Source organism: Bos grunniens, chromosome 2, assembly GCF_055505025.1.
Source record: "Bos grunniens cultivar Pamir isolate PY7600 chromosome 2, Bosgru_T2T1.0, whole genome shotgun sequence".
NCBI classification, from domain to species: Eukaryota; Metazoa; Chordata; class Mammalia; order Artiodactyla; family Bovidae; genus Bos; species Bos grunniens.
The window spans coordinates 130988659-131001668 of NC_141166.1; the positions used below are offsets into that span (position 1 = coordinate 130988659).

At 42.5% G+C, this 13010-nt stretch overlaps 1 protein-coding gene across 12 annotated transcripts in view; it reads right to left on the minus strand.

Annotated features, from left to right (window-relative positions):
- The window catches only part of HIBCH (3-hydroxyisobutyryl-CoA hydrolase), a 124231-nt gene that overhangs the window by 103568 nt on the left and 7653 nt on the right, over positions 1 to 13010 (minus strand). For 5 of the 12 annotated variants that reach the window (XM_086361990.1, XM_086362043.1, XM_086362017.1 and 2 more), the window contains exon 2: positions 8519 to 8561. The exons of 3 other annotated variants lie outside the window; for them this stretch is intronic. In XM_086361990.1, the coding sequence (XP_086218116.1) occupies positions 8519 to 8561 (43 nt within the window). Of the gene's footprint in view, positions 1 to 8518; positions 10572 to 13010 lie in introns of all 12 variants that reach the window. 4 more of the 12 variants (XM_086361979.1, XM_086361998.1, XM_086361964.1 and 1 more) reach the window with 1 other exon arrangement.

A 13010-nucleotide genomic window follows, 5' to 3' on the forward strand; every position in this document is an offset into this window, starting at 1 on the left:
ACAGAAAGAAAACAGATTTTGGAGTCAGATGACCTCAAACATTAGTTTCGCCACTCACGACTAATACACCCTCAGACAAGCTCATCTCAGAACCTCAATTTCTGCGTTTGTAATGGAAATCACCTTACGATAGAGAACAGAATCATCTCTTAGTGTTACTCTGTGAACTCCCACCACTTCCCATCTCTACCCTCTTGAAACCCTAACCACGCTTGAAGGCTCAGATCAAATAAATGGTTTCTCTCCAGTAAGCTTTCACTGGACATAAAGCCAATATCAGTCTATCCCATTTTTGTTCACACCTCTAATTCATCTGGCCTTTTTACAATACATTATTAGTACATATTTCTACCTCTTTCATTATTCGTTTCTGAAGTCAGGAATTGTCTTTTTCATAATAATGTTCTTAACCGCTTAGTCAAGTTCTTTACATACACAAAGCAAACATTTAATGTATGTCTTTTCAAAAGGCATAGATTATAAATTGGTTGATACTGATTCTAGATCATCTGGACATACAAACATGATTGCTGTCATGAAAGTGATATATGCAGTATCAGTTCATGCAGTCCAACCAGCATGCCTTCATACTGAAAAGAACTACTTTCTGAAGGAAAAAAGTTTTTTCCATGTCCAGGTCAAACTTATGTGGGAAAAAAAATGAGCTTCTGCATTTTAAATTAAATGCTGTATATGAGTTTTAAATATAACATTAGAACATTCATTCAGCCTATGAATATAAATAAGACCTCATTAATAGGTCCCACCAGGTTACATTAGCTTGACAAACCCGCAGAACTTTGACCTCCTTTCCAGGTTCAGTTCAGTTGCTCAGTCGTATCTGACTCTTTGTGACCCCATGGACTGCAGCACACCAGACTTCCCTGTCCATCAACAACTTCCGGGGCTTGCTCAAATTCATGTCCATCGAGCCAGTGTTGCCATCCAATCATCTCATCCTCTGTCATCCCCTTCTCTTCCTGCCTTCAATCTTTCCCAGCATCAAGGTCTTTTCAAATGAGTCAGTTCTTCACATCAGGTGGCCAAAGTATTAGAGCTGTGCATCAGTCCTTCCAATGAATATTCAGGACTGATTTCCTTTAGGATTGACTGGTTTGATTTCCTTGCAGTCCAAGGGACTCTCAAGAGTCTCCTCCAACACCACAGTTCAAAAGTATCAATTCTTCAGCACTCAGCTTTCTTTGTGGTCCAACTCTCATGTCCATACATGACTACTGGAAAAACCTTTGTCAGCAAAGTAATGTCTCTGCTTTGCTGTCTAGGTTGGTCATAGCTTTTTTCCCAAGGATCATGCATCTTTTAATTTCATGGCTGCAGTCACCATCTGCAGTGATTCTGGAGCCTAAGAAAATAAAATCTGTGACTGTTTCCATTGTTTCCCCATCTATTTGCCAGGAAGTGATGGGACCAGATGTCATGATCTTTGTTTTTTGAGTGTTGAGTTTTAAGCCAGCTTTTTCACTGTCCTCTTTCACTTTCATCAAGAGACTCTTTAGTTCTTCCTCACTTTCTGCCATAAGGGTGGTGTCATCTGCATATCTGAGGTTATTAATATTTCTCCTCACATTCTGATTCCAGCTTGTGCTTCTTCCAACACAGCATTTCTCATGATGTACTCCGCATATAAGTTAAATAAGCAGGGTAACAGTATACAGCCTTGACATACTCCTTTTCCTATTTGGAACCAGTCTGTTGTTCCATGTCCAATTCTAACTGTTGCTTCTTGACCTTTATACGGATTTCTCAGGAGGCAGGTAAGGTCCATCTAATATCTCTGAAGGGTCCTAAAGGAATGTCACACTATTATCGCAAGTCAGTTCTATCCATTTCTCATAACTCTGCCTAAAGTTCTGCCATCAATGACATATTTCCATCATTCTGCTATGAAGTCAAAAGGGCTCTCACTCCTGGAGTCATTAGCTCTCTTAGAAGGGTCACAGAAGGACTTCTTGGGATACAGCTTCCCTATTTCTGTGTGCATATGTGCTCAGTCATATGTGCATATGTGAACTCTGCAACTCCATGGGCAACAGCCTACGAGACTCCTCTGTCCACAGAATTTTCCAGGCAAGAATGCTGGAGTGGTTGCCATTTCCTTCTCCAGGGGATCTTTCCGACCCAGAGATCAAACTCATGTCTCCTGCATTGGCAGGCAGATTCTTTACCACTGTGCCACCTGGGAAGCTCCTCTCCCCCCAGATCTGAGGACATGTAAAAACCAACACTGGTACCTAGAACCATTCAGCCCTCAGGCCTTGATGAGAGTCCAATTTACATTCCTTTGCTCAAAGTGGTTTATACCCCAGGTCACACAATCCTATGAAATTTGGATTGTCATGTCTTTCTATTCCACTTGTGGTGGTGGTTTAGTCACTAAGTCGTGTCTGACTCTTGTAACCTCCTGGACTGTAGCCTGCCAGACTCCTCTGTCCATGGAATTCCCCAGGCAAGAATATTCTTGGAATACCCCTGGAAGTGGGTATTCCACTTGTGTGTGTATCTAAATATGAATCTAAATATGAAAAATAACATTGTTCTAAGTTCTTTTTCCAGGGAACTCCTCAGCCTCTGTGTAAATCAGCTGACTAAAATAAACAAGGGTAAGACATTTCAGTTTTCATATGCCCATCTCCACTTAGGCTGGACGGAGAAACATGCTGCAGTGGTTAAACTCAGTGCCCATTGTGCCACAGGCCACAGAGTGCAGTAGGCAGTTATGGAGCCAGACAGCCTGGATTCAAACCCCACCTCCTACTTCTGTGGCAGGGACACTGGGGCACACTACTTAGCCTCTGATGCTGACCCAGTAAACAGAGATAAGACCATAGTGTTTATCAAAACTTCTTGCGCCCAGATGCATTTCAAAATTCAGAAGATTTTCTAGACTTTGGAAAGGTAAAAGAACATATCACATACAGTCTTGGTCAGTACACTGTAACCAAATGCTTTACTACTTCTGCACCGAACCATGAATATGTACACTAGTTAGGATAAAGACAGTTCTAATGAGGTGGATGAAACTGGAGGCTATTATACAGAGGGAAGTAAGCCAGAAAGAAAAACACCAATACAGTATACTAACGCATGTATACGGGATTTTGAAAGATGGTAATGATAACCCTGTATGCGAGACAGCAAAAGAGACACAGATGTATAGAACAGTCTTTTGGACTCTGTGGGAGAGGGAGAGGGTGAGATGATTTGGGAGAATGGCATTGAAAATGTATATTATCATATGTGAAATGAATCGCCAGTCCAGGTCCAATGCATGAGACAGGGTGCTCGGGGCTGGTGCACTGGGATGACCCAGAGGGATGGTACAGGGAGGGAGGTGGGAGGGGGTTTCAGGATGGGGAACACGTGTACACCCATGGTGGATTCATGTCAATGTATGGCAAAACCAATACAATGTTGTAAAGTAATTAGCCTCCATTAAAATAAATTAATATTTTTTTTTAAAAAAAGGATAAAGACAAAAAGAGTTTCAAAAGTATGTTCCAGTCATATTTTGCCACGGTGGGGAAACTAACAAGATGGCCCCAATCAGGCTTTCTCACCCGCTGCTCTTACCCCGTCTCGCCCCATGTTCTGTAAACAATGACCTTACGTGGTTGTGTAACGGCTGAGATCACTTATAGCCCTGTGCATGCACGTCACAAGGTACTCACTTGGTTGTGGGCTAGCGTGTGCGGTACACCCGTATGAGTTTCATGAAAGCCCTGCCTGCTGCTGCCCTGGGGCTACACTGGAGCAATGTCATGATCATGTTATGTGAGTCTGTTATGGTTACATTACGGTTATGTTGTGGCTGCTACGGCTGCTGCATCAGCCAGGAGAGAGGCTGTGTTATGGCTGCTGTGCCAGCCGGGGAAAATAAACATGTCTGCAGTTCCTACAGCTCCTTGAGTCTCCCTCCAGCCTCTTAGCTCATGCCTTGCCTACCCTGGGTTCAGCGAACAGTGAGGACAGTGTGAACAGCAAGACAACTGGTGTAGTTGGCAGAATACCCAGCAGGGAGAGGAGCCTGAGGCTCCACCGGATGGGGGAGACGGTGGCCATCTCATAGCATGTGGTACTGTGTGGCTGCGATCCTCTTGGTGTGGGCTCCAGTGGAAGACCGCGAAGTGGTGGACAGTTCACTGGACAGCACTGAAAAGGCGTACCAGGCGGTGAGTTCCCGTCTGCTGCGCAAGGGGCACGGACTGCCACTGGCACCATGCGGTAGACCTTCCTGGCTGCCTTGAAGGCGAACATGGAGAGTGCTCTCCATGATGCCACACCAGTGTGCAACGTGCAAAGATGATTGGAAGAAGTGTATTGGCATTGGAGCAAGAACCCCATGGCCCCGGGGAACCCAGCATCTCTGACAGCGAGGCGGTAAGTGACAGTGGTGATGAACGCTCTGAGACTGCGGGTCTCCACTTGGCAGTGAGGCCCGTCGTGCAGCAGAAAGTGAAGCATAAGCGGTCTGTGACCTGGGGCGGGGGCATCCTCAAGCAGGCTCCAATGCGACTGAGTTAATGAGGCATCCACCGTATACTCAGGTCAAGCTAGCTGACTTGGGTACGCAGTTTCAGCAAACGCACAGGGAACCCTTGGCAGTATGGATGCTTTTGCAACTCTGGGATACCAGGGTAGACGGTATCTTGTGTTCCGGGCACAAGGTAGAACAGCTGGCATCTATAACCACTCACTTCTCGTTGAGACAAAGGCCACAGAAGGCTAGGTGGCTCATGCAGGGTGCACCTAACCAAGCACACACCCTGATGGAATGGACTAACGCTGCCATCTGCACCATGTGGTCAAACACGGGAGAGCTCCCAGATACTCTAAGAGGCATACCTATGCCGAGTTTACCCAAGTGGTGAGAGAACCGGGCATGAAGCAGTAGATATCTAACCCTAATGCTGAGGCCTAGATGATGAGCATTTTACTGGTGGCATTCAAGATACTATTTTGAACAATGCCCCATCTACCACTTTGGATCCCTGACTGCTATTCTTGCACCCTATGTCGGATGTCCCATCTATGCAGTGATCTCGATGGTGGCTAGCTTGGGAGAAATAGAGGGATGGCCACAAGCACAGGGGATTAGAAGTGTGAGGACCCTGAAGGGGGCCCAAACTGATAACAGCCCCACCCAGGTGATGAGACTGCAAATGTGGGCTGATTTGCTGGCAGCAGGAGTTTGTAGAAATAAAGTTGAGAGCCCAGAGCTCTGCTCCTAGAGAGCTATGGAGGCAACAGACTGAAGGAGCAGTTTACCAAGTTCAGGAAGCACCCACAGCAAGAGATGTAGGTGGTTCCGTTAGACGATTACATGCACCCAAGATATTCCTTTAGATGACACCCTTTTTCACCGTGAATACGGCTCAGATCAAGGCACCCTCCTGAGCCCAAACAGGGACTGGAGGCCCCATGTAGAACTTGCAATTCACTGGTCACTAGCCAGTGTACAAAGAGTAATGGCCCTGGGTGACACTGGTGCTGAATGCAGCCTTGTTTATGGCAAGCCAGAGCAGTTTCCCATTCCTAGTGCATACACTGATGGCTATGGTGGCCAAATGATGTAGATTTAGAACAGTGTACCACAAAGGCCGTGTCCTGTGATACAGATCGTACCGCAAAGGCTGTGTCCTATGATGTAGATTTAGTAGAATAGTGTACTGTAAAGGCTGTGTCCTGTGATGTAGATCGTACTGCAAAGGCTGTGTCCTGTGATATAGATTTAGTAGAATAGTGTACTGTAAAGGCTGTGTCCTGTGATGTAGATCGTACTGCAAAGGCTGTGTCCTGTGATATAGATTTAGTAGAACAGTGTACTGTAAAGGCTGTGTCCTGTGATGTAGATTTAGTAGAACAGTGTACTGCAAAGGCTGTGTCCTGTGATACAGATCATACTGCAAAGGCTGTGTCCTGTGATATAGATCGTACTGCAAAGGCTGTGTCCTGTGATACAGATCGTACTGCAAAGGCTGTGTCCTGTGATGTAGATTTAGTAGAACAGTGCACTGCAAAGGCTGTGTCCTGTGATATAGATCGTACTGCAAAGGCTGTGTCCTGTGATATAGATTTAGTAGAATAGTGTACTGTAAAGGCTGTGTCCTGTGATGTAGACTTAGTAGAACAGGGCACTGCAAAGGCTGTGTCCTGTGATATAGATTGTACTGCAAAGGCTGTGTCCTATGATGTAAATTTAGTAGAATAGTGTACTGTAAAGGCTGTGTCCTGTGATGTAGACTTAGTAGAACAGGGCACTGCAAAGGCTGTGTCCTGTGATATAGATTGTACTGCAAAGGCTGTGTCCTATGATGTAGATTTAGTAGAACAGTGTACTGCAAAGGCTGTGTCCTGTGATGTGCTACTAACCTCTAATTCTCTTGCATATTTAGAACAGTGTGAAAACATTTGGAATCATGTGGGTTGTCCCTGAATACCACAAAAAAAATCCCCTCCTAGAAGGGGTTGGGCCTGGAGCCTATGGGGGTGGGGGGGGGGGTGGGGGGGGTTGTGGATCCTTAATAAAAAACACACCAGCAGGGGTGGAGTTGCTCCTGTGAAGGCTTTCCTGAAATCTCACAAGGACAGATCGGGGACTGGACTTGGTCAAGGAAGAAAAAGGCACTCCACATGCAGTAGGTGGCTCTTCTAGCCCCATGAGGGCAAGGACTGCAACATGAGTTCCAGGTGATACCTGACACTGGATTTTCTATATTTTGGGGGATGTAACTGTTGTTATAGCTACTGCTTTTGGGAGATCTAAATTCAAAGATCAGCATTACTTGCCAAGGGAATATTGTGGACGATGGACTGTGCATAGATTGTGAGGTGAGAGACCCTGAAGGGGTGAATGTGGTTTAGTCTCTAAGTCATGTCCAACTCTTGCGACCCCATGGACTATAGCCTGAAGGGGTGGAATGTGGAGAAATCAACAAGACGGCACGAGTCAGGCCCTCTCACCCCGTGTTCTGTAGACAATGACTGTGCACGGTATGTAACAGCTGAGATTGCTTATGGTACTGCGCATGCGCATCACGAGGTACTCACTTGGTCGCAGGCTAGTGTGCGCAGTACACCTGTATGAGCTTCACCATGAAAGCCCCAGTTGCTGCTGCTGCTGCATCAGGGCTATACTGGAGTGACATCATGGTTATGTTATGTGAGGTTATGCTATGAATATGTCACAGCTGCGTTCTGGTTATGTTACGGCTGCTGCTATGGCTGCTGCATCAGCCAGAAGAGAGGCTGTGTTATGGCTGCCGTGCCAGCCGGGAGAGAATAAATGTGTCTGCAGTTCCTATGGCTTCCTGAGTCTCCTTCCAGTCTCTTAGCTTGTGCCTTGCATACCCTGGGTTCAGCGATCACTGCAAGACAGCCACCAAATGCATTTACCACAAACATCCACAAACGTTTGATTTTGAGGTTTCAGAACTACAGATGAAAGATCGGTAGTATCTATCCCATAAGACTACGAGAATCAACTGAACTATTAATAAGTATCAGTACTTTGAATAGCACCTGGCATGCCATAAGTGCTACATCAGAGGGACTTGTCATTTTTATGTGCAAGGTGCTTGTCAGATTGTATGAGAGGGTGTCTTAGCCCATTCAGGCTGCTATAACTAAAACACCATAGACTGCATAGCTTATACAGCATTTGATTCTCACAGTTCTGGAGGCTGGGAAGTCAAGATCGAGACGCCTGCAGATTCAGTGTCTGGTGAGGTCTCACTTCCCAGTTCATACATCGATGGCTGTCTTCTCGCTACATCCTTCCTCAGAAGGCAGAAGAGGGGAGGGAGCTCTCTGGTGTTTCCTTTATAAAGGTACTGATTCACTCATGAGAGCTCTGCCTTCCTGACCTAATCACCTCTTAAGGGCCCCATCTCCAAATATCAACACACTGGCAATTAGATTTCAACATATGAATTTGGGGGGACAGATTCAGTCGATAGTGGAGATATACAAAAATGAATAAAAATCATTTCTTCCTTACAACTTGATAAACTAAGACCATCTAAGCTCTGGAAGGGTACTATTACAATAGTAGTAGTAACATGTATTAAATGACCATTATATGCCAAGCATTATATCAGATTTTTAAATGAATTATTTATTATTCATAAGCACTCTAAGGTGAATACTAATATCCCCCTTTTTAAAATATCAATAAAGGAGGCTGAGAGAGAGCAAGTAATCTGCCCAAGATTAAGTAGTAGATTCGTTATTTAAACCTAAGCATTCTGACTTGAAGATTCATCCTCTTACCTATAACCTTATGCCACCTCCTACAAGTTATATGTGTCAAATTTGACACTATAAAATTGGAAATCACAGTGTACCACAGTCAACAAAATCTGACAGTATTTCTCTACTTCCCTAACAACATTTTAAATTACCCATCAGAATTTATAATATGATGGGTAATTTATGATGGAAAAATAATTTATTATGGAAAAATAAATAAATATGCCAGAAAAACAAAATCCAAACTTACCAAATGCTGCAGTATGATATTAGTCCTTTTATATGAATTAAACCTGAAACAAATGTAGAATACAATGAACACAGTAATGTGGATAGTCATGTTTCAATGTATAAATACAACATTCCCTTTTGTTTGCTTTAGCTTCTTTGAACAGTTATTAGAACAAAAAATTTTTTAAAAAAGTTTAATTCATTCATTGTGGTATGAACACAAAACAATACAGCCACTTTCAAAGAAATTTTGGTAGTTTCTTAAAAAACTAAACATACTCTTATCATATGACCCAGCTATTGCACTCCTTGGTATTTACCCAAATGAGCTAAAAACTTATGTCCACCTACACGTAAATGTTGATGATAGCTTTATTCATATTAGCCAAAATGTGGATGTAACCAAGAGGTCCTTCAATAGCTGAATGGATAAACAAACTGTGGTGTATATATATACAATGAAATACTACTCAGCAATAAAAAGAAACAACACTATTCCATTAAAAAAACAAAAAAACAGAGGAACCTTAAATGCACACTGCTAAGCAAAAGCAGTCAATCTGAAAAGGCTATATATTGTGATCCCAAGCATAGGACATTCTGAAAACTATGGAAGGATACAGACATATTGTGTCCTAACATAACAAAATAGGACACGTATTTTGTTTGAAGCTCCTCCTATATGATTCCAAAGTGCAGACAAGTTATCATTAAAATCAATAAATCTGAAGTGATAGATTCTAGCTTATTTAGGAGCATTTCTAAAATAAATTTCATATAGACTTTTAAAATCTGAATTATACTTACCCTAAAGCACCATTTCTAAAACTTATTTCAACTTAACTCAAAACCTTCCAGAAAGAAAAATTAAGTATCAAAAAAGTTAAGTGCTAATTTCTTTTTTTTTTTTTTAGATCCAGAATAACACTGAACTTTTTTTTTTTTTTTTTTAATATTTATTTGACTATGCCGGTTCTTAGTTGAGGCATGTGGAAGCTAGTTTCCTGATTAGGGATCAAATCCAGGAGTTTGATCCTAGGTTTGATTGGGAACACAGGAGTCTTAGCCACTAGACCACAGGGAAGTCCCCCAGAATAACTGTGATGAACTTATTGACAAAACAGAAATAGAGTTATAGATGCAAGAACATTATGGTTACAGCAGAGACAGGGGGACAAATTCAGAGACTGGGAGTGACATATACACTACTATATATAAAACAGGTAACTAATGAGAACCTACTATTTAGCACAGGGAACTCTACTCAATGATCTGTGGTGACCTGATGACACCACCCTTATGCCAGAAAGTGAAAAGGAACTAAAAAGCCTCTTGATGAAAGTGAAAGAGGAGAGTGAAAAAGTTGGCTTAAAGCTCAACATTCAGAAAACTAAGATCATGGCATCTGGTCCCATCATTTCATGGGAAATAGATGGGGAAACAGTGGAAACAGTGACAGACTTTATTTTCTTGGGCTCCAAAATCACTGCAGATGGTGACTGCAGCCATGAAATTAAAAGACACTTACTCCTTGAAAGAAAAGTTATGGCCAACCTAGATAGCATATTCAAAAGCAGAGACATTACTTTGCCAACAGAGGTCCGTCTAGTCAAGGCTATGGTTTTTCCTGTGGTCATGTATGGATGTGAGAGTTGGACTGTGAAGAAGGCTGAGCGCTGAAGAATTGATGCTTTTGAGCTGTGGTGTTGGAGAAGACTCGAGAGTCCCTTGGACTGCAAGGAGATCCAACCAGTCCATTCTGAAGGAGATCAGCCCTGGGATTTCTTTGGAAGGAATGATGCTAAAGCTGAAACTCCAGTACTTTGGCCACCTCATGAGAAGAGTTGACTCATTGGAAAAGACTCTGATGCTGGGAGGAATTGCGGGCAGGAGGAGAAGGGGACGACAGAGGATGAGATGGCTGCATGGCATCACTGACTGGATGGACGTGAGTCTGAGTGAACTCCGGGAGTTGGTGATGGACAGGGAGGCCTGGCGTGCTGCGATTCATGGGGTCGCGAAGAGTCGGACACAACTGAGCGACTGAACTGAACTGAACATGGGAAGGAAATCTAAAAAAGAGTAGATATATGTGTATGTATAAATGATGTACTTTGCTGTGTAGCAGAAACTGACACAACACTGTAAAGCAGCTATATTCCAATAAAAAATTTTTTTAAAAAGAAACTACCCCAAATTTGTTCCACCATTCCAGTAGTGAAAATTCAAGTCCACAATAAAGGGGAAAAGGTGAATAAATCAATGAGCACAAAAAAAATTTTATTTCATTTGAGGAAAGTTAATATAAAACTATAAAACATCAGTTCAAACCACTATGTATCACCTTTACAGGTCAAAAAATCTCTGGACCAATTACTATAAAGCAAATAGAAAATAAACTTAAGTACAACTAAGTTTCCTGCCAGATTCTATATAATCTATTAGTTCTATATATTCCAATTTATACTCAACTATTATTTTTAAACTGGTATTAACTTTTATAACTCAAAAATGTATCTGCATGTTCAGAGTCTCCTAGTAATTCTGAATTTATGATCTTCATATTCCTTCCTATTGGCTCCCAGAGTGCCATCTGGTGGAAGGGAAGAGGCATGCACATCCCAGCTACTGCTAATTTACTAATTCTCTTTATAAGGCTTACTTTCTTCACACGATGGTCAACTCTACTGCCAGCAGCAGTTGTTCCAAAAGTGGCCCCTGGCCCTACATCATCAGTTTACCTGGGAACATGGTAGAAATGCAAATATATGACCCCATCCACACCTACTGAATCAGACACTGTGCGGTAAGGCTCAGAAATCTATGTTTAACAAACCCTTCAGGTAATCCTGATACATGCTAAGGTTAAAAACAACTAAGAAGAATGAGAACCTTATCATTTATGAAATTTTTGATTATCGACACACACACACACACACACACACGGGCTTACAAAATTAACTTTCAGTGAACCTGTTTAAGATGACAATATAATAAAAACAGTGCTTAATGAAGATTATTACAGCAGAAATAGGCAAAGTAGAATATGAATAGAATAGAAGATCAAGTCCAAGGCCAAGTAATTCAGACATGAACTGATGAAAAGCAATTGTGGAAACAAAAGCATGATTTACAGAGTTATTATCAAGTAAAAACTCAACGGAAAAGAAAAAGAATTATGCCAAAAATGATCCCAAGATTTCAAGCCAAGAGAATCAGGAGAAATAGGTACTGAAAAGGTTGGAAAGGAAACTAGCTAGTTTGTAGAATGAAATATGAATTCCATTTTTAATTTCTTGAATTTGTAATGGTATAAGTAAAAATATTCAACAGTGAGTGGAGAAGAGACTGGAGTTTGAAAGAAAAGTTAGCTAAAGACTTGTCAACAAGTCACATGCATAGACAATCACTGAGGCATACACACCTCTCAGTTCTCTATGGGGAATAAATTAGAAAGTTGCAGCTAAGAACCGTGGCCTGAAGGCTTCCTGTGCTGACAAACATGTTGTATAGTTAGCAGGATTTTAAAATTATGAAGATTAAAAAATCAAGAGATTTCACTTAAAAATGGAGTTTTCCAGTCTTTCCAGAAATATTGATAGTTATGGAAACACTGGGACTAGGTTTCACAATGGCAACAATGCCCAAGGCAGAAAAGCTGCCTCCTTGAGACAGAGGGCTCTTTATTGCTCACTTGTTCAGTCGCTAAGTCACGTCTGACTTTTTGCAGCCCCATGGACTGTAGCCCACCAGGCTCCTCTGTCCGAGAGATTTCCCAGGCAAGAATACTGGAGTGGACTGCCATTTCTTTCTCCAGGGGATCTTCCCAACCCAGGATCGAATCCAAGTCTCCTGCACTGGCAGGCAGATTCCTTACTACTGAGCCACCAGGGAAGCCCCCTCGATTGCTCACCGGTTCCCTGCTCATCCCCACCAGCTAGCACCACTCAATGCTCCCATCTGAGCATCTGCATATGAGTTTGGGACTCTTCGAACAGAAAGGAGCTGCAGTCCATGGGGTCCTTCCTTCATTGTAAGGATGATGTTGAAGCTCCAATACTTTGGCCACCTGATTCAAAGAGCTGACTCACTGGAAAAGACCCTGATGCTGGGAAAGACTGACAGCACGAGGAGAAGGGGACGACAGAGGATGAGACGGTTGGATGGCATTACCAACTCAATAGACTTGAGTTTGAGCAAACTCCAGGAGTCCGACATAACTGAGTGACTAACTCTCACTTTCAGCATAGGAAAACAAAATTGAATCAAGTATTGAGTCTTCAGAAACAACTACGTAAGAGTAAAGAGAGGCAGACCAAGAACCAAACCAAAAGAATACAGTTCAGCAAACCACAGAGAAGATGAAGGGAATGAGTGTTACTAACAACTTAAAAGAGATCAATCCCTTTGAAGAGGCTCCCTGATCTCTCACTTCCTTCTAAACCTGGTTCTCTTTTCCTTTAACACACTTACCAGAGCTGATAAATATTACTTCTATTTAAATATCTGTT